General features: G+C 41.8%; 1 protein-coding gene across 6 annotated transcripts in view; it reads right to left on the bottom strand.

The window, feature by feature from the left end:
* Nucleotides 1-27,362, bottom strand: part of LYPD6 (LY6/PLAUR domain containing 6) — a 127,537-nt gene that overhangs the window by 84,868 nt on the left and 15,307 nt on the right. For 4 of the 6 annotated variants that reach the window (XR_546813.2, XM_008531806.2, XM_008531799.2 and 1 more), the window contains exon 2: nt 18,830-18,921. The exons of the other annotated variants lie outside the window; for them this stretch is intronic. Coding sequence is in view for 3 of the 4 variants with exons in the window: in XM_008531806.2 (XP_008530028.2) it covers nt 18,830-18,921 (92 nt within the window). In the remaining variant the exon portion in view is untranslated. The remainder of the gene's footprint in view (nt 1-18,829; nt 18,922-27,362) is intronic. 6 annotated transcript variants of the gene reach the window in all.

Raw genomic sequence — 27,362 nt, 5'->3', positions numbered from 1 at the left:
CAAGTCTTACCAAGCTTCCCTGCTACTAGAGAGCCTAGGGCTCTGCACCCTTTGGCACCACAGTTAAAAATCTGCTAAGCGTATAGGGCAAGCCCAGTGGCATAGCGGTTAAGTGCCCACTTTCCGCTTCAGTGGCCTGGGGTTTGCCGGTTCAGATCTCAGGTGTGGACCTGTGCACCACTTGTCAAGCCATGCTGTGGCAGGCGTCCCATATATAAAGTAGAGGAAGATGGGCACGGATGTTAGCTCAGGGCCAGTCTTCCTCAGCAAAAAGAGGAGGATTGGTGGCAGATGTTAGCTCAGGGCTAATCTTCCTCAAAAAAAAAAAAAATCTGCTAAGCATATCAGCTGGTAAGACCTGCTGATGCCACCTAAGTGAAACGCAGGGGTTTTGATGGCACGATTCCTGACACAGGGAAGGCATTCAAAAAAATGTTGGTGACTGTTGCCACAAGCCATAGTTTTGCTTCCTAGACATAAAAGAGAAAAAGAATTGCTCACTCTTCAGTTTGAAGTGTTGGGAGGGTGGAGGGAAGCAGAGGATAAGAAAGTAATTTGAGTTAAATCACCATCATCTCATCCTCTTTTTGATGAACTAAACCGAAATACTTCCTAGAAAAAAAGTTTCTTTAAAATATTTAATGACATATAACATAAGTCTACTTTGTCTTCCTTTCTCTCCCTTAATTTCCCTTGAATCCCTATTTTAGTAAATTTCATGTAGCCTGGCTTAAGATGCATGGAAAAACCTTCCAGATCCTCTGGTAGGTGAAGCAAGAGGTGGGAGGGCAAGTCCCAGGCAGGGTCAGTCATCCTCAGCTATATTCTTTGTCAGTGACTGTTTTGGAACTTGGAAGCAAGCCCATCTAAGACAGGATCGCAGCCCTGCGCTGTTCTCATGCAACCAAGACGCAGCCCAGTGAGGAGGAAAACCCCCGTGAGGAGACAGGGGAAAGACACACTTTAAGTTTTTTAACTTGTACAGCTGCACCCAGCCCTTGACCCATATTTCCATCAGCTGCACTCACATTTTAATCTTCGCTCCTCATGAGATACTCATGGGCTTACTTAGGCATGGAGATGCGTTAGCACCGGATAGGGACTCTGGTCCATTGGGGACTCCTGGCCACAGCTCTCGGTGTCAATCCCCTGGTGTGTGAAATACCAAATGCATTTGTCAGCAAAGACATTCAATCTATTGAAGGAATGAGAGAAGCAGCTGGCATTTTGTAGAGTGTGAATAATTCCTGGTTGGAGGACCTGGACTTAATTTCTTGGCAGTGTACCCTTTTCCCACCACCCTCCAAATTGTCCACATTGTATCCCTCTTTCCCTCCTACCTCAGTGAGAGCAATGGCCCCCTTCCTCTCTGGGCTCCTCCCTCTACTTGCATCCCCTCCCACTTCCTCAATCCCAGTTGAATGGTTTTCTGCCTCTTCTCCACAGAGAAGTATATTTATGCCTTCCCCATCTAAATAAAAACCAACCAACTAACAAAAGATTTCCCTCTTATTTTCACAGATTTAGCTACTCAAAGGCATTCCTCTTCCTCAACTCTCCCTCTCCGCGGGGTCAGTGGCATCTAACACCATGGACCACTTCCTCCTCCTTGGAACTCTCTCCTTGTCTGGCCCTCCTGACCCCACCTCCTGCTAGTTGTCTTCCTGGCTTTTGGGCAGACCACGGTATATACGATTTTTACCACACTCCTCTTTCTCTGAAGGCTGACTCTGGCAGGAGTGGGCACATGTTAGCACGGCCCCGTGGGCACCTGCCTAAAATAGAAAAACTAGATTAACTATTCTAGAAAACTGAAACTGGGCTTGAGGGGCAGCCAATCAGACTGGTGGTCTCCTCCTTGGGGAAGATTTAAACTTAGGAGCCACTGGTTTATCACTTGCACAGAGCAGCAAAGGAAGATGGTGTTCAGATAGAAAAAAGAAACAAGTTTGCTGAGATATGTGAAATTAAGAGTGACAGAGTTCTGCTGTGCTCCTAGTCACTTTGTAGTCCCTAGTTCCAGAACCCCAACTGCCTCAGATACTTCATTAGCCTTCTCATAAATTGTAAAGATATTTTTTTGCTCGAGCTCACTTGTGTTGGTTTCTGTGGCCCACAACCACAGGAATTTGAGTACCACACCACTTCCTTCTCCTCCTCTCTTACAGTTCCTCCTCCCTCTAATTGCACATGTCACTGGAGGCCACCCTCAGCTCTTTTCTATTCTGGGTCTGTATACTCTCTTGGTGATCTCCTCCATGTTCTTGGCTTTAACTACCACCTCTGGGAAAATAACTCTGAAATCTAAGTCACCTGGCCAGATCTCTTTTCTGAGCTCCTGACCTGTATACCCTGGAAGATTGTTCATCTCTACTTGGATCTCCCACAAGGCCCTTATAATAAATAATTACAAAAGTGAACTCAAAATCATTGCTTTTCCCATACTTTCTAGACTGATGAATCAACCCACCATCCACGCAGTCACCTAAGTCAGAAATCTGAGGCAAGCTTCACTTCTTCCTCTGCTTCATCCTCCACAATCAGCACAATCTCCATGTCTTAATGATTCCACACCCTTAGTATTTCTTGAATACATCCTTTCCTCTCCATTCTGACATTTATTTTAGACCCCCATCACTTCATCCTATTTGGCCTTCTTGTCTCCTAACACCCCTCCAATCCTTCTCTATTTCTAAAACACGAATCTGGTTGATTATCCCCTGATTCTTTCAAGGTAAAGTCCAAACTCCCTGGAACAACATCCAAGAACTCTGATGATGGTTAAGACTCTTGTCTTCCTTGCCAGCCGCATCTTTTACCACTTCCCAGTGGACCCCTAAACTCCATCCACAATGAACAACTTGCAGTTTCCTGAGGTCCCTGCCTCTGAGCCTTCACACCTGATGCCCCACCCTCCCTGAAAAGCCTGCCCCCATTTCTTCAAAGGTTATCTCAACTAATTCAGATCAGCACCACCCCTTCTCGAAAGGCTTCCTTGAATGTCACCTAATACCCACCCACCTGCACCTTGGGATTATGTTTATAGCCTCTCTGCTCCCAGTCCCTTCTGTATAATTTTTCATAGGCCTTTGATGCCATCTGATAATCGTTCGCTTCCAACTGTGTCTTGTCCACAAGACTGTAAATTTCTTAAGGGAAGAGACAATGTCTTTCCTATATTTGTATTCATAGGGTCTGCCATTCAAAACAGGCCTTCTGGATATCTTGTCCTGGAACACCCAGCAGGAAATCAATGAGAGAAGAAGCCAGAATCTCCAGAACCAGAATTTATTCTCATCCTTCTGTTACAGCTTTGAAAAGGAGAAGAGAAAGGTGTGTTTTCTGCCATTGTTTTGAGAGAGCTCTGGGGCTTTTCTTTCTCTTGCCTGAGAGACCTCAAGGAGGTGGTCCTCTATACGCATTTATTTAGAGTGGTCTTGTCCTCCCCTGTACAGTGCTGGCCCAGGGCTGCAGAACGTGGTTCAGCAGACAGTGCTGGCCATCCCCTGGCAAAGGCTCTGTAAATATTTTAACTCAGAAAAGACAAGGTCCTTTCCCTCAAAGAGCCCAAGACCCTAAAGGCTTGTTGTAAGGGAGCCACGCATCTCTTTGGCATGGGGTTCAGAGGTGGCCCCATCCAGTATTAATGCCCTATGTAATCTCTTCCCTTTTAATGTGGGCTGGCCTACTGATTTGTTCCTAACCAAAAGACTATGGCAAAGGTGATGGAATGTCTTTATAGCAGACAGTATCTCTTGCTGGCTTTGATGAAGCAAATTGCCAAGCTGGAGAGGCCCACATAACAAGGAACTAAGGGTGGCTTCTAAAGCCACTGGGAACTGAGGCCCTCAATCCAAAAGTCCTCAAGAAACGGAATTATGCAACAACCATGTGAGCTTGGAAGTGGATCCTTCCCCAGTTGGGCCTTCAGATAAGACCCCAGCCCTGGTTAACAATCGATTGCAGCCTTGTAATAGACCCTGAAACAAAAACCTATCCAAGCCATACCCCACAGAAAATGTGAGATAATAAATATTTGTTGTTTTAAGTTACCCACTTGTGGTAGTTTGTTATACAACAAAGATAACTAATACAATCTCCTTTATCCCTACTGAAAGTCTAGCTGCCTGAAAAAAAATAAAATAAAACTTCCATTTTTCAGCAGGTTGAATAGGAAGCCATCATCAACTAAATGTTTAACTAAAAATGAAATTCCTTCTAAATACAAGCTTTTAAATCATTTTAGTATTCTAAACACTGAGGCTAAAAGAATCCACACAAGACATTGTGTAAAATGAAGGGGGGAAAAAGGGAAATAAGGTTGAAACTTGTAATGGGGCTCTGGAGAAAACTGCAGGCTCCACTGGTGTATTTAACTTTTAAATCTTATTAAATTTGCTGGACGCATGTTAGCATTCATGGTTCATTTACTTTTATTCTGACTTCTATAAATAGGCACTCTATGAGCCCTGATAAATGACTTAAAATCTTGCTTGACTTCAATAAAGAAATTAGCATGTTAATCTTAAAAATTCTACCCATAGAAATGAACGAAAGCCTCATTTTCTGCCGCTCTCTACTCAATGCAAGTACACCTCCCCAATTCCTGGGCCCCTCCCTGCCATCCTTGTTCTTTACTTTGGCTCTGTGTTTATAAAATCTGGCATCCTCTCAAATCACTTAGATCTGGCTCTCTTGCAAAAACAAACAGAAGCTACCTGGGGCCCTTGACTCCTGCTCATTTACATTCTTTCCGTGCCAAGGGTCAGAGGATGTCAGAGTTGGTGGCAGCGAGTCAAACCTAGTATGGATGGCCCTTATCTACCAACACAATGTTTTTCTGCTCTGAATGTGCCAGCATTTATTTCTCTAAAATTATAAATGGAAGCATGTGCAACTGCCACAAATCTGAAACTAATAAATCTAAAAGTTCAGCCTAGAGCTGTGATAACAAGTAGAGAAGAGCCCATACAAAGCTCAAAACAATCAGGCAGTGAGCAGAGGGGGTAGGCACAATATACATGATCTATACAGGATATGGAAAAGAAAGGCAAGTTTGAAATTCCAGCTGGTTTGACTATGTGGAAGGCATATTTAAGTAATCAGCAATTCACACTAAAGCACTGCTTCTTTGTAAGTAATTAGTTGGTTGATAGGTTTCTAAACAGCCGTCAGCTATACAGTAATGTCAGTTTCACACGTGTCCCACTAGCTACACGTAGATGCCAGCTCCATCTGTTAAGTCCTGCAACCCACCTCTTTGCCCCGACAACTTGGGTTAAGGTCATCTAAACTGGTTTGTCCACTAACAGCATTTTTGAGCCCCTAAAAAGATGAAAATTGGTTGTTAGGAGGCAAAACAAAATCTTACACATAACAATAGTTTGTAGCTCTCCAAAGCTCAAACATACTTGACAAGATCTTATTCCTCAGGATTTAATTTCTCTCATTAAGAAGAATTTAAATTAAATTAAAGGGTTTTTTCCTGAGGGAGGGAGAGATAATGAAAAAAGAAGTTGAGAAACACTACTCTAGATGATTAGAATTCTAAATGAGCATATAGACAAGAAAATGAGTATAAGAAAGGCACGGTAGAATCTGCAAAGACTAAATGAAATAACCCTAATAACGATCTAATAACCAGATCCATTTGTGAATTAAAACAAGAGCAGAACTAGAGAAATCCCAAAGGCAGGTTATGACCCAGGTTTAGAATCTTGATCTTGAAGTCAGAAGACGTGGGCTGAGTCAGCTCCTAATACATGATACTAGTGGTCTGACCTTAGAGAACAGCTACTTATTAATTGTGTTCTTTTTCCTTTTCTGCAGAAAGAATGAAAATGTCAGGTTGACAAGGTTAGTGCCATAGATAAGTGAAATAATATTAGTGAAGCACTTTGCAAACAAGAAGATGCTGTTCAGTTGAAAGGTAGCAGCACCCAGCAGTTCATCCATCTGAACACTGGACAGTACTGATGGGCAAAGGGTTACATTAATAAGCCTATAGTTGACACCACTGAGAACTGTTGCTTTATGATGGTGTTAGAGTATGAAGGAGCTGCTCATTAGGAATAGCATGTCCTATGTAAAAAACAAAACAAAACAGGAATGACTTAATGAGACTCATTGATTCTACTTTAAGGGGATAGTGAGAGAGACTCAAACCACAAAGAAGTGATGAGAGAAAAACCTCCAGTCTTATCTTTCTCCCATCAACTAAACCAGCAGTTCTCAGCCGGCCACACTTCGAATCACCGGGGGCGCTTCTGAAACCCTGAAAAATGTCTGAACCTGGAAGATTGTGAGATCTCCAAAAATATTTACTGAATCAGTGAGCACTGACGAGGTTGCAGTGAGGTAAGGATTCTCACATATACTAGCAGGAGTGTAAACTAGTACACTCTTTAGAGAAAGCAATCTGTTAATACGTATTAAATTGTTCTTTGTTTGGTTCAGTTTTAATTTTGTTTTTGTTTTAAGTTCATACCCTTGGTCGAATAATCCTATGTCTAAGAACCTATCCCAAGGAAATAATCAAAGAGAAGAACAAAAATGTATCCATAAGGATGCCTATCACAGTCTCATTCTATGTTTGGATATTCTATCACTCAGGACAGCTTGGCTTGCTTTGATACTGCATAAAACACTTGTGCTCTGCAGACCCTATGTTATGGGCGGGAATATCTGACAGGTAAACAAAAGAAACAATAAATCAAAACAAGGTGCGACAAAAAATCAGGTGTCATCTCAACCAAAACCAGCCATCCTGCTGCTCATTAATACTTCAAAAAGTTGAGAACCTGCCAATCAGTTCAGGTCTGGTCAGGTCAGGTGTTAGTCTTCCATCATCCTGGTGATCTCAACTAATCTCAAAATCAAATGGCAAACAATTAGCAATTAAAGTATCTTAAAGGAACAAGTAATGTTGCAGGCTAAGGCAGCACAGGGAGAAAGAGAATAAAATTCACTTCATTGGCTTTCTTTCTAAACTCCCCATCTTCTTGAGTCAGGACTCCCCAGGATTTGCAACTCATCACCAACCTAAGATTCTCCACTGCAAACGACAAGCATTCTCTAGGGATTAATTGTTCTCTTATGCAAAAAAACCCCACTGAAAAGCTGCTGAAATCACCGCAAGTCTTCTGTGAGTCCTACCTTTCCTAGGCTACAAGATACAAATATTCCCTCATGAGGGCAATGAGAAAGATCCACTTAAAGAAGGAAACAAAATGAAGTTCTAGCAGGAGAACAAACTATGAGCTCTCAGGTATCAGTGAGCCAAAATATAACAATGATAACCAAAAAGGCAAAAGAGCTTTTTTTTATCAAATGCATTTATCAAGTACTATTAAGCATCCACTTGCCAAATGAGTCAGACCTCATAGCTAATCAGCCAGATAATACTGGTACAGGGGAATCGGTGGACGATACACAGGCAACCAAATACATTATGATAAACAGCATACGTGTAGTGCCTGATACTTGTCAAAGCACTTTCATACATGGTTTATCATTCAGTTCTCACATCGACCCCATAACATAAGCAGGAAAAGAAAGATTTGACAAGAACAAGCACACAAACTAGGTTAGCTGACATGCCCACATTTACAGAGCCCATTGATTACTGAAGATATCAATATTTAAATCTAGTTCTTCCGGTTTTCTTCATGCCATATCATGCTAGGATAGCACACGTAGATTCTGCATACGTGATATGAGGACAGGATTAGACAAGATGGTGGTATAACCAAGACCCAGGAGCCACAGTGCTCACTTCAAGTCCTAGTGCCATTAACTATGACAGTGTAATTTGGGGCAAATTATTAAAACACTCTGTGTGTCAGTTTCTTCATTGACTATGTGGGGATAATAAAAGCACTTGGCCTTAGCGTGATTATGAGGATCACGCATAAAGTGCCTAGCACGGTGACTGGCACACAGCAAAAGGTTCACAAAACATTGGCCACCATAATTACGAGGGTCACTTCTTGAGGATCAGGAATAATTCTCCACTTAATCAGATAAGATGCAGATACACTGAGCCCTTCTCCATGTCAGGTATGTGTTAAGTGGTGTGTTAGTTTCCTGCGGCTGCTATAACAAATTACCACAAACTTAGTAGCTTAAAACGACACATATTTCTTATCTCACAGTTCTCGACGTCAGCAGTTTGAAATGGGTCTCGCTGGGCTAAAATCCAGTGTCGGCAGAGCTGCATTTCTTCTGGAGGCTCTAGGAGAGAATCCATTTCCTTGCCTTTTCTAGCTTCCAGTGGCAACCTGCATTCCTTTGCTCGTGGCCCCTTCCTCCATTTTCAAAGCACAACCAGCCTGTGCTTCTGTTGACTGTCTCCTCTCTCCCCTCTTTCTCTCTTCACATCGTGTTCTTTGCCCCTGATTCTTCTGCCTCTCTATCATAAGGACCCTGTGATTACACTGGGCCCACCAGCATAACCAAGATAATAGCCCTATTTCTGGATCCTTAACTTAATCACATCTACAAAATCCCTTTGGCCATGTAAGGTAATATTCACAGGTCCCAGGGATGAGGATGTGGACATTTTTGTGAGACCATTATTCAGCCTACCATAGGTGTCAAAGGAATGAATCTGACACAAATGCTGAGCTCAAGTTCACAGACTATCGGATAAAACAGATGTATTTAAAAAAAAGAAAACTAATTCTAGTGCACATGGGACGACACCACTTAAGGCTATTGGAGAAGTATAAATAAAGTGCTCGGGGGTAACAGAGGATGGATCCATTTATCTCAACCAAGAAAGGAAGTGAAGGCCTCACAGAGAAAGTGATACACGCATAGAATTGGGCATTGATACGTGCATAAACTTGTGGTATGAAGGGCATCCCAGGAAAACACATGGAAAAGTTGGGAATACTGAATGGACTGGTGTGATCAGAACCTAGAGATGAAGGGAGGAGAAAATGGACAGAAGAAAATGTTGAAGAGGGACATTGAGGCCATACTGTGATGGGAGAGGGACTTCACAGATGAAAAGCCACTGAAGGCTGCTGAACCCGTCATTCAGATTTATGTTTTACAAAGAAATCTCCCAAGGCAGTGAGGAGAGTGGATTGCAGAAGGCAGACCCCAATTTAAGGCTATTTCAAAAGTGCAGAGAAAAAAGGAAAAAAGACTAAATTAAGGAAAGAATGCAGGCAATGAAAGCAAAGATGGGTTTGAGACACATTTCCAAAGTGAAATCAACAAGACCAAGTGATCAACTGAATACAAGAGGGAGACAGGGGGCCAGCCCCACGGCAGAGTGGTTAAAGTTCCACTCTGCTTTGGCAGCCCAGGGTTCACAGGTTCAGATCCAGGTGCAGACCTACTCCACTCATCAGCCATGCTGTGGAGGTGTCCCACATACAAAGTAGAGGAACACTGGCACAGATGTTAGCTCAGGGCTAATCTTCTTCAAGCCAAAAAGGAGGAGGATTGGCAACAGATGTTAGCTCAGGGCAACTCTTCTTCACAAAAGAAAAAAAAAAAAGAGGGAGACAGAAGTGATGTTCAAATGACTAGCTCAGGCAACTGGTGGATACTGATGCCACTAAGAACGAGGGGAGGAGCCGGCCCCATGGCCAAGTGGTTAAGTTCATGCACTCCACTTTGCTGGCCCAGGGTTTCACTGGTTTGGCTCCTGGGCGTGGACCACTCATCAACTCATGCTGAGGTGGTGTCCCACATGGCACCACCAGAGGCACTCACAACTAGAATATACAACTATGTCCTGGGGGGCTTTGGGGAGAAAAAGAAGAAGGAAAAAAAAAGATTGGCAACAGATGTTAGCTCAGGTGCCAATCTTTAAAAGACAAGAGGGGATAGTTTATGGAGGGATACGTCTCAGACACACTCATCAGAACCTCTAATGGAGCTAACTCTGATGGTTTAGCAAAAAAGAAAAGCACGAAGAAATGACTACAAAGATCTAATATTCGGAGTCAGGGGAGCTGGGCTCTGGTCCTTCCCCGACATTTATTAGCTTTACGATTTTTGGACACGTTGTTCAGTCTCTCAGGGGCTTGGTTTCCCCATCTGTGAAGTGAGAGGTCGGGGGTACTAGATAATCTTAAATTCCCTTTCTGTTCTAACATTATACAGGCCTAATACTGAGTCATTATTTTCTTCTCAGTTTCAACCCCCTCTCCCAGTCACTCTTCACATTAACCAGTAACAGAAAATCTGACGGGTCTTGATTTTCAAAGAAGGGCTAGAGCTTGAAAGAGGAGGACAGGGCACTGACAATCACTGCATGCCTGCTATGCATCAGGCACTACACCTGCCATACTCTCCTTCCACTGCTCTCCCACTTGGCCTGGGCACCCCCAAGGGGTCCTAGAAAAGACTTGCATCACGGAAATCAAAGATATAAAGCTACGAATAATAGCTTCCATTTTCTGTTCTATCTTTTTGATGTTCTGTCCCCAAATACTCCTTTCCTATTAGTCTTTAAAATGTGTTTGTGCCAACAGGACAACAAATGAGTTTTCTAATTGGGTGCTGAAAGTTGTATGGGGGATCATGACAGTACTCTTACAAGGTCACTGATATTAAAGACAATATAAGCCCCCACTTAAAACTCTTCAGTGGCTTCCATTGCCTTTAGCTATAATTCTCAATGGGGTAGATATAGGGACTTAGCACAATCATCTTGTGGGTTTTCCAAATTATTAATGTACCCTTTTCTCCATCCTACAAGATTCTTATACTTCCCCAGATTGAATCACAGGAGTATTCCTACTCCTCTTAAATTTAAGAACAGTTAACAAAAAGATTGAAAAATACTAGTATCTAAAATAAAATTCATATTCCTTAGTTGGATATAGACACACACATAAATACATATATACCTATGTACATATATGTACATGCATGTATATGGGTATATGTATATACATACATATATGTGTGTGTCCAAATAAGATATATATATGGCATATACATATATATTTATATATACAGTGTGTGTGTGTGTGTGTGTGTATATATATATATATATATATATATATATATATATATATATGGTTAAGTCTCTGGCCTACCTTTTTGTGTCCAACTTGTAGCTACATGCATCCTTATACGTTTTACCTTAACCTTATTCAAACATGTGACTCCCTCCAATTGACCATGCTGTGTTTATGCTGTGTATCCTGGTTCACATTCTTCCTTCTTCCTTCTTGTCCTCCCCAGGTACACAGATCTTGCTCAGCTGGCCCACTTCAGCTGTCATCTTCCAGTTTTCTAAATTGGTCACTCCCTCCTTTGTGTCTCACTGCACATTCAATCATGACTTCTACACTCTTCCTTGTAAATTTGTTATATGTCTATATCCTGCTACTAAGTTTTAATTTTCCAGAAGTAGAACAGGCCAGATATATAACTGATGTTTGTTGGCTGAGTGAATGAATATGATAATAGAAGAGGAAACATCAAGGGCATTACTTGGTCTCTTTAAGACAAAGATATATTCCTTTCTTCAAAATCCTTTATAGGTCCAGAAAACAATTTTTGCTTATTTACTACCAATAATTACAGGTAGGAACTTTTAAAGGTAGTGCTATTTTTGAAATATAATATACTCCATAATTTAGGGGGCAAAGAATGAACCATGCACACAATATGGTCAGCAAAACATGTTTGATTAATTTTTTTTAATCCAATTTATCCTGCCATCATGTCAAAAAACAGAAAGCGTAGAAATTGAACTATCACCACGTTAAATTTCATGCTGCAGTGGGATTACAATTTGTAACACTAAAACAGTGGGACATTTGTTTTTGTTTCATGTGTGCTGAAGCTGCTACAGTTTCACCCTTCAGGAATATATTTACAGCCCTATCAGTCAACAAGCCCAGAGAAACAGCTCTCGGGAATACGATCACCATTGACGGGAGAAATAAAGTAAGCACGTTAACATGTGCCAGATGAGACTGCTATGAATGTGTTCACCTATAAGAGCCACCCAGAAGCACACTAAATTGAACCCTGAAAGAGAGCATCAGGTAACTGTGTGTCCAAATCCTCCCTCAACCCTAAGAGACAATGCCTTTTCCAGCAAAAAGTGCTTAGTCAGTGTCAATTATAATGCAAACATCACATTGTAATACAAACACTTGAAGTTAAAACTCTTGAAGCTCTCCTTAGGAGCAGAAAAAACTAATTCAATGGTTAAATGCCAATCAGAGTGGGATAACGAGGCAGCAGCAGAAAATACAAGATTTAGAAATCAACTGCATCTCCTTTCGGAATCCATCACATCTGAATGGCTGTCAGAAGCAGAACAGCAGCGAGTTAGCACTATTAACTTGGGGGTAAAAGAATGATTCCTATTTAAGTGAACACACATAGAATCCTAGTAAATTTTTGAAGAGTTATATGTTAAATGGGTTTAGAAAACTTTTTTAGCCTAAAAAGTTTGTACAAAGGAATTTGGATAATGAAAACAAAATAGGAAATAAAAATCAGAAGTACATTTTCTCCAGCTATTATACATATGTTATGCATACATAAAGAATCAAATATCTCCTAAGGTAGTCATGAAATTTTGGACTCATGACTGATCCATTCATCCTGAGAAAACATTTAGCCTTTAGAAAAAGACATTATCTCCTGGGCCAAAAGCAGACTGCAAGCTTCATCATTTGACCTTTTCATTGGCATTCTCCCGAGCTGTGACTTCTCCCCAAATTATGAAAAGGAAGATGAGCAGCACTAGGGCCCAAGGGAAACGATCAGAAGACACCTGCTCTAAATCACAGACCCAGGAACTCTCCTCCTGTCCTCCTGTCTTGCCTCAAGTTCTTTACCAAATCGTGAAAAGCAATGGCATGCAACATAGAAGTGATAGGAAAAAAGAAAGTATCTGGAACAGGCTGAGTAGTCACGGCTGGGAAGAGAGAAGTGATGTGTCCATGTATGGAAAAGGAAAACATCTCAGGGGTACCAAGTTTCTCCAGCCTAAAGATTCTCCTTTTACTGAGACACAGGAAAGGGGCCACCAGTGACTAGTATAATGTGTTCCTACCCGCCTCAGCCACTGCTTATTGGCCCAAGTGGATATCTGTCCCAGGTTAGGCCAATCAGCTCTCTTCCCCAGGACTGCTGAGTCTGGGACCAGAGAGAGAATGAGTAAGTCCTATGTAGTGGCATAAACTATGAGATGTGTACGTCTCAGGAGCATTTGAGGGCATTCTTCCCACTTCGTCCACACCTGGGTCTGCAGTAAGAAAGAACAAAACCAACAAGCTGAGAGAAACCAAGAGATGGGAAGAGAGTACTGGATGCATTCAAGTCTCTGCTAGTGAGGCCCAACTATAGCTCTGCGGTTTCAATGCCTGATTCTTCCCTCCATTGTTCTACACTTAACCATGTACAGGAGGGTTGGCACAGACCATCACCATAAAAATCTACTATTAATTAAACTCACAGACCCAGAGTGCAAAGGCCAATCCTTACAGAATCCAAAGAGAATCAGTTAGGGGGAAGAAAAAGATCCATTCTGCTCCACGCATGAGACAATCCTTTAAATATAAATCTTCCTAAATTGAGTTGAGTTTTTGCTCCTTATATATAAGAATCTAAATACTCAATAAAAAAAATAAAAAGAGTTTATGCCTGAGTACTTTTGAATATAACAGAAGACTTAGAGGGATGGCTAGTTTGAGAAGCAGACCTCCCAGACGCTCCACCATCTGAGCGTGCACAAGTCCTTTGTCTCGTGGATAGTGAGGTTCTTTGGGAACTGATTACTCATATGTATGGATACATGTATACATATGTATGTAGGTTTATGACTATCAGGTCTTTTCTTAGTACCGAAGGTTAAAGTCAACATCTCCTCTCCCTGATTCAACGCAATCTCGAGATGTCAGATTACTGTGAGAGAGTAACAAAAACAATTTTGCAGCCTTTAGAGCAATTTTGAAAGTTTACAATTTTCTAAAACTACATACAAGACTTTGAGAAAGCATATAAAATGCTAATGTGATAAGCATTATATGTGAAAGCATATAAAATGTTTATGTGATAAGATTGATTAGAAGGTCAGGTCTCAAGCAAGCAATTAGAATTGACACTTGAAGGCAGATTTAATTCTTATCATATCAATGTAAACTATGTACCCTAGCAAAAAGATTATGTTAACAAAAAACTGTATAATGATATTAACAAGTTTTGATATTTAGAGATAGAACACTGAGAGTCACGCTAGTTTTCTTGGTCACACCCACGTGGACTATTCTGCCAGCCAAAAATATTAAAAAACTGAATTAACATTTAATATAACTTTGAAAAGATTAAGTCATTTACCAGAAACAAGTTTTGTGCCACAGAAAAAAATATAATTAATTTAGGTAACTTTAAGTAAATTCAAGTTCTCTTCATAACAGCGTCTCAACAGCTACTTCATAACACACAAGTACTCTCTTCCTACACGTCCATGATTCCTCCAATCTCTCAAATGCTCAGTTCTCAGGGCTCAAGAGTTCCTAAAGCAAACAAACCTGCACGTTGTGAGTGAGCGAGAACAAGACGCACAATTTTCGGCTGGCCCTGCCATTATATAAGCCAATGCTGTCACAGTTAGCTTCTTCCCCAGATTTTGCAGATCATTAATATTCCTGAACTTCCATTCAAACTTGAAGCAGATTGGCTTTTTCACCCAGTAAAAGGCCAATTTCTCTCCCAGCCCCCTTACACCACAAAGAGGTGAGAAAAGGTGAGCACAGGTGGTTGAGGGATTCACTTCATGGCTTTCCAACAACATAGATGCATTCCTTAATACAAATTGGATAAAGGGGCCATAAAGAGCCAGCTGGAGACCCATACAGACTCTTGTTCCTCCAGGTGCTGATGCTCTGTGTCTCTAGTTTAAACGGCTTTGCCTTTCTCTCTTAAAATGCTATAAGGAGGAAGTTACCCAAACAGCCAGAGCTACCAGGAGCAACCTCCACAGCCACCATTATCACCATTCCCACCTCCTACTTGCCTTAAGCACCAGTGCAACCGGTCCCTAAAAATGCTGCATGAAGTCTGTATGTTTGTGTGCGTTATGTGTGTATGTATGGCAGGGTTTGAGGGGGCAGGGGAGGAAAGAAGCACAGGATCTTCTGTTTGCATCTTTCTAATACCAGTCCCTACCCCTAGGTATACTTTCTCATGCCAGACTTCAGGAGAGAACTTTAAAAAATAGCAGGGGCTGGCCACGTGGCCTAGTGGTTAAGTTCTGGATGGTCCGCTTCAGTGGCCCAGGTTTGGTTCCAGGGAGCAGACCTATATCACTCATTGGCAGCCATGCTGTGGCAGCGACCCACACACAAAACAGAGGAAGAGTGGCACAGATGTTAGCTCAGGGCAAAACTTCCTTAAGCAAAAAGAGGAAGATTGGCACAGATGTTAGCTCAGGGCAAAACTTCCTTAAGCACAAAGAGGAAGACTGGCAACAGATGTTAGCTCAAGGCAAATCTTTCTCAGCAAAAAAAAAGAGCAAAATACACTGCTAAAGTAGCATTTGGTTTTCTAAGCAAAGCTTCAGCCCCCTGCACGCAAGGCAGAACCACCAAGCCTGGTTCCTCATTAAACAGAGTCTTTATCACCAACCCCACTGCTTTTGCCATCATCTGACTGGTGCCAAAAAGTTCTGATTTACAAGCTGGAGAGTCAGAGAAAAGAGGCTTTAAAAGGTTTCAAGGTAGAGAATTTTTTTTTTTAATGAGCATATTTAGATTGTTATGAGTCAAGTTCAAAATTCAAGTCACATAAGAACAATTTTTATAGAGGGAGGAGTAACCTGATGTTCAAATTCATTTGCCTCCCATTTTGAAGTAATTCATCTTTAAAATTTCTGTGAAAATTCTAGAGAGTTGCCCAGAAAATAGCACCAACCATCTGTAAGTAAAAACAAAAGCTCTCTATAGTATATATCACAGGTTCAAAGCACTTTGGCATCGGCAGATTGAACACGTTATTAAAAGAATTTAACTGCAAGAAGAGCTACCATAATTACACAGCAGCTGGTCTAATGTTGACAAAACAACTTTTAAAGGCTTTCAGAAGCCTTAAAGGCTAATCAATTAAAAAGGCATGAATAGTAATGTGCATCCTATCCTTAACACTGCAAATACAGTGAGGTATGCATTGTGGAACAATCATTTCTTACATCCTACAATTAAACCGAACACATGAATAAATTCTAAGTTGTGTCTAGGTAAGACTATTATACTTAAAATAAAATAACTCCATAAAAGTCAATTATAAACACTGAATTTAATGAGCATTTCCATACTGGCAAAGTTATTATCAAAATGCCAACAGCTCATGCCAGAATTTGCACTTACTTTACCAAGAGCAGGCAGAGAAGTGTTTCAGATTATTGTCCACCTTGGCTAACAACATGCTGGAGGCATAAAGAATGACTGACTGAATGAACAAATTAATAAATGAATGTTGGAATGAGTTTGTACACTGTATCCAAGGAACACTGACTTAACCCCCATGAGATGTGCCCAAGTGGTCACGTGGAAAGGCCTCCTCTGCCAGGACCAGCCAGTTTCCTTCAAGGGCCAACTGAGAGGCCATCTCTCACAGGAACCCTTCTCCACACTTCCCACAAGGCTTGTTTCTTTTTGGAATCCCTTACATTCAAAGAATTAGAAAGGATTTTACATATCACTGGATCCATCCTCTTTAAGGCCCAGCAAACTTTTTCTATAAAGAGCCAGACAGTAAATAAATCAGGCTTTGTGGGCCGGAAGGTCTCATCATAACTGCTCACCTCTACCACTGGAGTGTGACAGCAGCCATGCACAAGAGTTAAACAACTGGGCATGCCTGGGTTCTGATAAAACTTTATTTACAAAAGGAGGCAGGGAGCCGGATTTGGCCCACGGTCAGTAATTTGCTGACCCCTGCTCCACCAGTTTGAGTCTTCTCTTTCCCATTCAGAGTCCAGGAGTCTCCGTGGGGACCTCCAGTGAAGGGAGCTAACGCCCTCGCAGCAGCCTCTTCTATGTTCCGAAGCTTGCCCTTCCATTGACTGAAACAAATCTCCCCACAACTTGCAGCCACTGTCACATCCTCATCTGCCGCTCACCCTGTGCTCTCCCTGCCCAGAGCACTCTGCACAAATAGGCCTTCAAAAACCATTCCTTCAATTAAAGAAAATACCGCCAGTTTTGCCTTCTGGAGCCCCAGAGAGTGAGTCTAATACCTCCTCCACCTGACGGCCCTTTATGTGTTTAAGACAACTACGGGATAAGGCATTTACTGTCTGCACCACTCATTTGGGATCTATCTCACAGCGTTTTTATTGTTAGTTTTCTTCTTCCATGTACACATTTTTTTCCTCCTCGTTTAGATGGCAAGTGAAGCATAGTCCCTGGCACATGAGCTCCATTTAGTTTTACGAATGAGAGTGGCAGAAGGACCACAGAAATATCAATCAACAAATCTTTTTAAACACCTTTCTCCACAAATTCAGTGGGGACTGCTCCTAAGACAGGAGGTGGACGGCTCATCACGGCAGCAGTAAGGCTGCTAGTGTGTGGAATTCTTCAGATGTAAAAACTGATTGTTGAGAGGCAAAAGGCTTCCTTTCTCTACCTTCTAGCACCCACCAGGATCCTGCAGTGTAATTTTAATGTGGCACACTCAATAACTCCAACGTTCCAACTGAGAAGTCTGAGGCTGGGCCCACTGTCTGTCCTGGTCACACACTCAACCCTTCTTCCTGGCCTTCCAGCGGCCCTATCTCAGTCATTTTAATATCCTGTGCTATTTATCCCTCTCCTTAATAATCCTCATCACAGAGCAATACACACACTGTCGGTATTTATGCAAAAACACATAGCAGGCCTTCAATAATCCACTCAAATTTAAGAAATTAATAAAACCTTAAGAGTGCTTCTTATTCACAAGCAATCCTCTTCAGGGTAAGAAATTGGGTCCCTCACAGAATTCCTACTTACAAGACATTAGTAAAATGATTATCTCACAATGTTACCTCAAAAAATCTATTCCCTAGCACAAGTGTCTTTCATAATCAGTAATAAAATATTCAAATATTTAAGCAGGCTATTTTTTAATATCAAGGGTCTTTAAGACCACAACAATGACCTCATCTCATTTAACATCATTCTTCCTTGTTATATTCCTTCTCCCCACCCCCACGAAGGACAGGAGGGAGATATTTCACAAAGTCCTGTACTATCTCCAGTCACTAGAAATAACTGTGACTGCTGTGTCCATATGTGAAAGATTGCTTGTGGACACTCATCAGGGTAGTGGAGAGGCCCCAGCAAGGGCAGGGTGGGCATCTGCCCACCCCGTGCTCCAGAAAGCCCAAGACGAGCTGTCAGCCTAGGCTGCACTGTCCAATACAGTAGATACCAGCCACAAGTGGCCACTTAAATTTAAGTAAATTAAAATTAAATAAAATTAAAAATCCAGTTCCTCAGCTGCACCAGCCATATTTCAAGAACTCAATAGCACATGTACCTAGTGCCTACTCTATTGGCCAGTGCAAATACAGAATATTTCTGTCACCACAGAAGAGACTAGAAAGTTCTACTGGATAGGGCTAGAGGGCCCACCGTGCTGCCCACTGACTGCTGCTCTCTAGCCAACACCTGGGGGTCTTGACCGATAAACTGACAAGGCCTGCTGGAAATGTACTCTGTACCTCCTTGAAACCCAACGAAAAAAATAGGGATATGGAAATGTCACACCTGATTATGCCAAACAATTAACACCACATCGTTATAAAAGCACTCTTTAAGTAAAACGAACAAAGAAAAACATCATTTGCTCTTACCTCAGGGAGTTCTGCCAAAATCCTGGAGCTTTTGAAACTCCATGAGAAACTTTTACACAGAATAAAAACAAGACTGGATTCTCATCTGGATTCTAGTAAAAAGGAGGGGGAGAGAGAACACGAGGAAAAATCTCTCTAACCATTTGTTCTATAGACGGCATCCTTTGTATTATTTTATGAAGTTCATTTTTGCTTTAATTTTCACTTTGCACCAAAAAAGAACGTGGGGTTTTTTTTTCTGTATAAAATACGACTCCAAAGTCCCAGGGAAAGCATTAAAATACTTACGTGCCTTAGATTTATCACCAGGAAAGTAAAGCTATTCAATAATCTTCCTCTAGGTAGCACAACATATAATTTTTTTTTCAGGTTTACTGAAATTGCCATTTCTCGAAAATCCAAGAACAAGAAAAAGTTGCTAATAAATTTTACATTTCCCACATAGTTACTTTAGAAAACATAAAATTATGAGAGGAACTAAATTCAAATTCCAGGCTGCTTTCTGAAAGATGAGATGACCTCCTCTATAAAGTCTGTGAAACATCTGTTTTGATAACACATGTACTTAAAATTCCCCACATGTCAGTTTCAAGTTACTATAAAATATAAGGCAGCACCAGCTGCAAGGATAAGAAAGAAAAGCTGTTAGCAAAGTGTTGGGAAATGTTCAAGATTTTAATGGGACCCAAGTCTCACTACATTTGCATATCATCCTAGGAAACAGACTGAACAGAAACTGGAAGTCCTACTCCATCCATGTGTGAGAAAATTTTGCCGTGATCTTGGAACGTTCTCTCTCACTACCTTCCTCCTAAGAGACTGCGGAGTGTTTAATTCTGGTGCCTTTTAACCAAAATGCCTCCCCACCATTATTTCTACCCCTCCAAATATTACCCATCTGCAAAGACCAGTCCAACTCTCACACTTTCCATGAAAGTTGCTGCATCTCTTGTAGTCCACAAGTTCCGACTTCTCTGCATTTATAGCAAATACTAAAGGACCCATACGACTACAACTTAACTGTCCTCACTCTGCTCTGACATGCTGATGCTGATCTGATCTCCTCACACCTGTGGATCTGCTCCCATTTCATTTCTTTTACAGAGATAATAAAGATCCCCAAATTATATCTTCCCTGAACTGATATTCGTATTCCCAACCATTTACTCCATATCTCCATCTGGAAGCCCAAGAGACATCGCAAATGCAAGGTGTCTGAAGCTGATCTGATCCTCTTCCAAATCTGCCCCTACTCAGCCTTCCCATCTCAGTAAAAGACAACCCCACTCTTCCAGGTAGCAGACCCCAACCCTTGGAACCATCTGTGACTCTGCTTTCTCATTTATGCCCCATATCGTACCCTTTGGGAAATGCTGTCTCCTCCACTGTTTCCAAATAGACAAACAATGCCCCTTCTTACCATCTCCACCGCAACCACCTGGGTCTAAGACAACATCATCTGGATTATCACAACAGCCCCCTTCAACCTTGCCTGCTCCCTCCTATTATTTGTCCTCACAGTGGCCAGTAATCTTTTAAATTATACATTTAACCAGGTCATTCCTTGGTGCAAATTCTTCCAGTGGCTCCCCAAATCATTCAGGTTCTCCGAAGGAAGGAAAGAAGGAAGAAAGGAAGGAAGAAAAGAAGGATGGAAGAAGGGAGGAAGGGAGGGAGGGAGGAAGGGAGGAACGGAGGAAAGGAGGAAGGGAGGAAGGAAGGACGTCTTTACCATAACCTCTAAGCCCTGCGTGATGGACAGCCTGCCCCCTTATGTTTTTGACCTTTTACTACTCTCCCCTGGCTTACTCCACTCCTGCCACTGGTCTCCTTGCTGTTTTGAGAGCAAGTGTGACACGATGCCACTGTAGCACCTTTGTATTTCTGCCTGGAAGGCTCTTCCTGCAGAGGTCCCCATGGCCCTCTCCCTTACCTTGTCCAGGTGCTCATGTGACACCTTCACAGTGGGGTCTCCAGGACCACCATATTTAAAGTTACCAACTGCCTCTCACCCACCTCTGACACTCTCTCTCCCTCCTCCCCACTTTAGTTTCTCCATAGTGTTTATCACCATCTAACATATGCATATTTTCTTATTCATTTATTTTCTGCCTCCACCCCTTTAGAATGTAGGTTCCATGAGGACAGGGATCTTTGTGAGTCTTTTTCACTGCTTTATCCCCAGACTTTTGCTGCTTCCATTCACTATTGTTTTTCTACCTTGAACTGTGATTGGCACAAGTTGGTCCTCAAAGATTTAAAGAGAGAAACAGAGAGGGAAGCCAATTCCAAGTTCCATGAGGACAGTTGCCATGTCTTACCCTTCCTTTTTACACCTCTGGATAGGGCCCAGAAAAAAGTACTTGTTGCTTGATTGTTGCTGTTTGCATTGGCAAATGTAAAATATTAGGTCATTCAAATTGTTAGGCAAGTTAAACGTAGACAGTGTTGATGCAATATTAAAAGATGTAACTATTTTTTAAAGATTTCAAAGCTATTTAAACTTAAGCTCATAATCTCTATTCAAGTATGAACAATTCTCAAAATCATCAATAAGAGATAGTTTCTCAAGTCCTGCCAAAAAAATGACACAAATACTTGGCCAAAAAAGATGAGAAAGGAAATCTCAGTACTGTCATTTACTGGGTAAATTACAGCAAAGAAAATCAACATGCCAAACCCCAAAACAAGACGTTTGAACTCTTTTGCCATTAGGTGGATTATTAAATGGACAGGTGCTTTTAATAAATCAACTCCACATTGTCAAACAATGATGTTGGTGTTGTTAGGAAATTATGGAAACCGCAGGAACGCAACAGGAAAAGGAGGAGCCTTTTCTCTCCGCCCTGTGAAAAGAGAAGGGTGTAAACCCAGTCATGTCCCAAACAACTGGTCTTTAATAAAGGAGACTTCCCGGTCAATAAGTCTGAAAAATGGCTGGGAAGACTCAGTCTTTCTACACATCCAGAGTGTTGCCTATAAAACATCAACAATCAAGTACAGCCAAACGCAAACTAGATTCACGTAAGATGACTTGAAAATTATGCAGAAAGCTTTACGGAAATCCTTCTTCCATAAAATGATTGAGCGTTCCCAAGGGGCAATGCTGTAACATGCCAAAACAAACCCTGCCTAGTGGTTTTACGGCACCGAGGTTCAGTCCCATAGAGAGCATCTCAGTCTGACAGGAGAGGACTCAGGTCTCTTCCAAAGTTTATTGAGCTTCTGCAGCACAGAACCAATCACATGGATCATCTGTTATGTTTTTAAAATCTGTACAGAAATATCTAAGTAGAATTCTTTTATCTGTGTATCTTTAGAAACAGGAAACTAAACATTAAACACTAATTAGCATCATGTGTGGGGGTTATTAAAAACTTACTTTTAATTGTTAAGAAAAATAGTCTTGTATGCCAGGTAATGGTTACATTACTGGCATGACAGTGGTGAGAATTATAGGAAGTACTGCTCATTAACTAATCTTCTCATTTATTCAGCAAACACTGACTGAGAAGAGAGAATCTCCGCTCATCAAATATCTACCGAGCACCTACTCTGTGCCAGGGCTGGCAAAGAGTGATGAACTAACACACCGTTCATACGTTTAAGGGAACAGAAAAGGCGGCCTCTAAAGATGAGAGAGCTGAATTCAAAAACTAGGGCACAGCGTGGTTTGGAACCCTCGTCAAGACAACTCAAGGAGGTGAGGACACACGTGACCTCTGAATCAAGACAATATTACAAAACATCTTTTATCACTTGGGAAAAATATAGTTAGCAATTGTTCACCAAATTTCAAAATTCAAGTTAGAGTTTAAAAATATAATTGAATGTATACAACTAATTCCTTTTTTTTTTTTTGGCTTGAGGAAGATTAGCCCTGAGCTAACATCTGTGCCAATCTTCCTCTGTTTTTTTGTATGTGGGATGCCTCCACAGTGTGGCTGATGAGTGGAGTAGGTCCACGTCCAGGATCTTAACCTGCGAACTCAGGCCGTGGAAGCGGAACACACAGAACTTTAACCAGTAGGCCACAGGGCCAGCCCTAATTCCAATCTTTTTAACAAGACAAGAAAAACTAAACAGGAATATTGATGTTTCATCAGAGATAAGCTTGAATTCAAATAACAGAACATTTGACAAAGATTCTTAATTTTAAATAAGGGGGGAGGATAAATCACCTTAGAAATAGCATAAGGTATTAATTTAATTCTAAAAGGGAAATTATTATATTTTGGCTTTTGTATCCTCACATTACCTAATAAATTATTTCTTTAAAAAGATATAAAGGAAATCAAATTCACAGCCCGCTGTAAATTGTCTGCTGTAGATTACCTGTAGGTTACCTGTAGAGACTCAGATTACTCTAATTTCAGAGAATTCATAAAACGCAATGATAATATTATGAAAAACAGCCAGTGTCAATCCTTTCTCTTTCTAACCTAAGAGATTACAGATGACCACTCTGTATTCCCCCACCCCCAATGACCTCTGGAAGCGGAGCTATCTCAGGAGGAGGAGGCACAATCCAGACTTAGCCACGCTGTGTCCCAGACGTCTATACCTGCCTCGACTCCCTCCCAAGAATACCCAGCTTTTACCAGCATCTCGTCAAGCACAGGGGTAATCTGGCAGGAGCCACACAGAAAATCCAAGATGGGTGTTGGTGGCACAAGGTGTAATAAACGTCTTCTGTAATCCTGAAGATGAAGGAAAGAATAGTGCACATTTTCTATATATTCAGTATTCATCTTTGTCATTGTTATGCTATAGCTCTTGATTAATTGCACTGCTTTGCTCAGAAATGCCTCTGTCAGAATAAAATCTGGGTCTTTTATAAATTGTTCTTTTCTGAAATATTATCCCTTCTATTAATATAAATGTTTCAATATTTTTGTTAGGTGGTGTGTGTGTGTGTTTGGGGAATTCATTATTTGTGCTTTGACTGCCTGTGACTTGATGTAGTCTAAAACATAAAAATAAAGGGGAAAATGCACAGCTTGCAGGTTTGCACTATCTTAATGTTTTCTTCTCTTAAAGCAGACGCAGAGATTTTCTAACAAGAGTACATTTTTGATCAAAAAGGTTATAGACAACACAAGAGCTTCTAGATCATAAGCAAGAGGGTAGCTAGAAAAGAAACAGGAAGAGAGACAGATTCCCTAATTGTAGATTCACAGAATTTAAAACCCGGAACGACCTCAGACATCAGCAAGTCCAATATTTTGTGCACAGAACACTGACCCTCGAGAAGCACCTTCAAAATGAGTTCTACTGTCAAACAGGTTTGGGATTCACTGAATAGTCCACCTCCTCACAGATATTTAGAATGAACATTCAGTTACTAAAAGTTCCGAGAAGTCCTGCCATTAAAAGAAAAAAAAATTATTATTTAACCTATTGTTTCCCAAACATCTTCGACCACAGACACTTTTTTTCTCCCTTCAACATCCACAGAACCAGCAGTTCTTCTTGCAGATCCTGCTCTAGAAGTGCTGATTTTTTACAATCGTTTTACAAATGAGGAAACGGACATTCAAAGAAGTTAACTGGCTTGGCCCAAATCCAGTAATTAATTGGTGATTGATAATTCAGCAAGTAGCATGATGAGAGTTTAGATTAAAAAGTGGGAAATAAGCAATGACCCCAAGATTTTCCCTTTCCACTCATATCTCACCACAAAATAGTTGCCTCTTCTGAGTCTGTCTCAATCCCCTTGAATTCTTATATTCCCTCAACTTTTACTTGCCTACTTGATTAATATGCAGCTGTTAACCAGCTGGGATTCATTCATTGCAAGCATACCTTTCCCCCTAAGGGAAGCCTTTCAACCATGATCTTTTAGACTCTAGAGTTGAGACAATGCCTTACCAAGGGAGCGGCTAGAATGGAGGCAGTGGCAGGAACAGGGCACATAATTTAAGGTAAATAGAGCTCTGTGGTTCTCCCCAAATTGATTTCTGTTCATTTTAGGGGTTCCCCAGGTAAGATCTGAATCAGATAGGATTGGAAAGTTTTCTTAAATCCATTATAAAGTAAGTGACCCTTTCCTTACTTTAGTCCTTCTTTCTTGAACTCTTTTCCTTTCCATTTTCCATGTTCAACCTTACTTAGCACACTCCTTCTCCTGGAGATATTTGAAACCCTCATGCAACGTCAGAACTTCCCAGAAACTATAGGAAATAAGTTTCCCTGCATGTCTGCAATGTCTTCTAGGCGCTATACCACTCTACATTTCTTGAATTTGCTTGGCCTAGTTGAAAACTAACCCTTCTAGCAAAGGTCTCCCCCAGATAGTTTACAAGCAGAGAAGAAAATACCATAAAAACAGTGGATTTCTTTACAGTTCTATTCCATTATATGATACATATCATCCTTCATTTACAAAGTTTAGCCTCTGAATAGCTTTCGTGGGAAAAATATCTCTTGCATCCTGTTGATTTTCACTTGCCTAGTTTGCCTAAACCAAGAATAACCACACTGGCAACAGTAGAAGGTGAACCCTTAGTTGTTTCTCAGAATTGGGTGGAGCTGATACTGATCCAGCCACATCTCAACTGGTGCTCCTTAAAACAATATTTTAGGGGGTTGGTGTCAAGATGACAGTGTAGGCGGACTCTGAACTCACCTCCCCCCATGGACTCAACAAATTGACAACTACTCTTGGAACAATTACCCCTGAGAGAGAACTGAAAACTGAATGGAAAGAACCCCCGCAACAAGGGACAGTCCTGATTGAGGTGGAAGAGGGAGAAATTCCTTTCTGGAGAGGAAAAAAAGCCATCTTCACAAGCCACAGTGCTTCACTGCTAGCCAGGAGCAATCCTAAGGTATGCAGTCTTCCCTGGAGCAGTGGGGTACCTGAGCAGGGGAGCGCTACCACTATAAGCATCCTTTGGACTCAGCACTACTGAGACAAGTGTCATAATATCTGGCTTCGCTGGCTACTAACAATGGGGAATGCCCCCAGAAAAGCGATTGGACATAAGGGGAAACAAGCCAGCTCTTAAAGGGCCCACACACAAATTCACCTTTTTTGGAAAGCAACCTAAAATCACCAGAAAGAAAAGTGCACAGTCCTTTGGTGAAAAGAGACTCACCTGATAGGCTCTGGGTGCATCTTGGTGAGAGGTGAGACCTCTCCAGGGACTGACCATTGGCAGCAGCCATTACTGTGACCTAGTACAGGCGTGCTGACACAGATGCTGGCAGAAGCCATTGGAATTCTTCCCCTGGCCTGTTGGCACAGGCGTCTGCCCCACCCACCAGAGCACTGATTTCATCCAGGTCAGCCAGGGCAGGCAGCCTGCCCTAGGGACTGTCCCCACCCAACAGCAAGCCCTCGAGCAACCTATAGGCCTGCATAGTCTGGGTGCCTGGATCCTCTGCATCCCGGCAAGTGGATCTGCCTCCGAGGGTCAAGGTATACACAAGGAGCGGGTGGAGTGTGTGGGGCATTGGTGGAGTGTGTGGGGCCTCTGCAGTGAGGTGACGGGATCCACTTCAGGGCGTCAGGGTGAGTACATGGGGCAGGACTGTGTTGACAGTGTTTGTGGCCCTGCAGGTGGAGGTCAACTGTAGAAGACTTATGCGTCTCATACAGCCACATAGGGGATCGGCTCCACCTTCCAAAGCATGAAACAATTGGGTGCTCCCACTGAGTGCCAGGGCCAGCCCCACTCAGCTGCAATCCTGAGAGAGCTGACAAGAGCCTTGCAGGCTGAAGGCCTACAGCAATTATAAGCCCCTGAGCCTAGCAACAAACCATGCTGGGGGCCTACTCACTTAACAGAAAAACTGAAACAGGAATGTGCTATTAGACCTTGCAGCCAACTGTGCTGAGGCTCCCCATGCCCAGTAAAGCTACTGAAGGGTCCATAGCAGCCACACACAGCTGAGCATTACAGCCAGCCAGCCAGAGGGAGAGCCTAGCCTCCCTGGGCACTTGCAGCAAGAGCAACCCTGTCACAACAGAAGGATATATGTAGCCCACACAGGACACTCCTGAAACATCTGCAACTGGTGACAAGAGGGAAGCACACTGTTGGGCCTCATAAGGAATTTCTTACATAAGGTCACCTCTCCAGGATCAGGAGATGTAGCTGACCTACCTAATACATAGATATAAGCACAGAGAAAGAGGCAAAATGAGGAGGCAAAGGAATATGTTCCAAATAAGGGAACAGGACAAAACCCCAGAAAAAGAACTAAATAAAACAGAAATAATCTACCTGACAAAGAGTTCAAACAAAAGGTTATAAAGTTGTTCACTGATTTTGGGAGAATGGATGAACTCAGTGAGAACTTCAACAAACAATTGGAAAATATAAAAAAGAACGAATCAGAAATGAAGAATACAATACTGGAAATGAAAAATTCACTAGATGGACTCAATAGCAGAGTAGATGATACAGAAGAACAGATTAGGGAGTTGGACGGAATACTAGAGGAAATCGCATAAGCTGAACAGATAAAAGAAAAAGGAATTAAAAAGAACAAGAACATTCTAAGCGACCTCTGGGACAACATCAAG

This window comes from Equus przewalskii, chromosome 17, assembly GCF_037783145.1.
Source record: "Equus przewalskii isolate Varuska chromosome 17, EquPr2, whole genome shotgun sequence".
In the NCBI taxonomy this organism is placed as follows: domain Eukaryota; kingdom Metazoa; phylum Chordata; class Mammalia; order Perissodactyla; family Equidae; genus Equus; species Equus przewalskii.
This window is presented reverse-complemented; position numbering and strand designations above follow the sequence as displayed.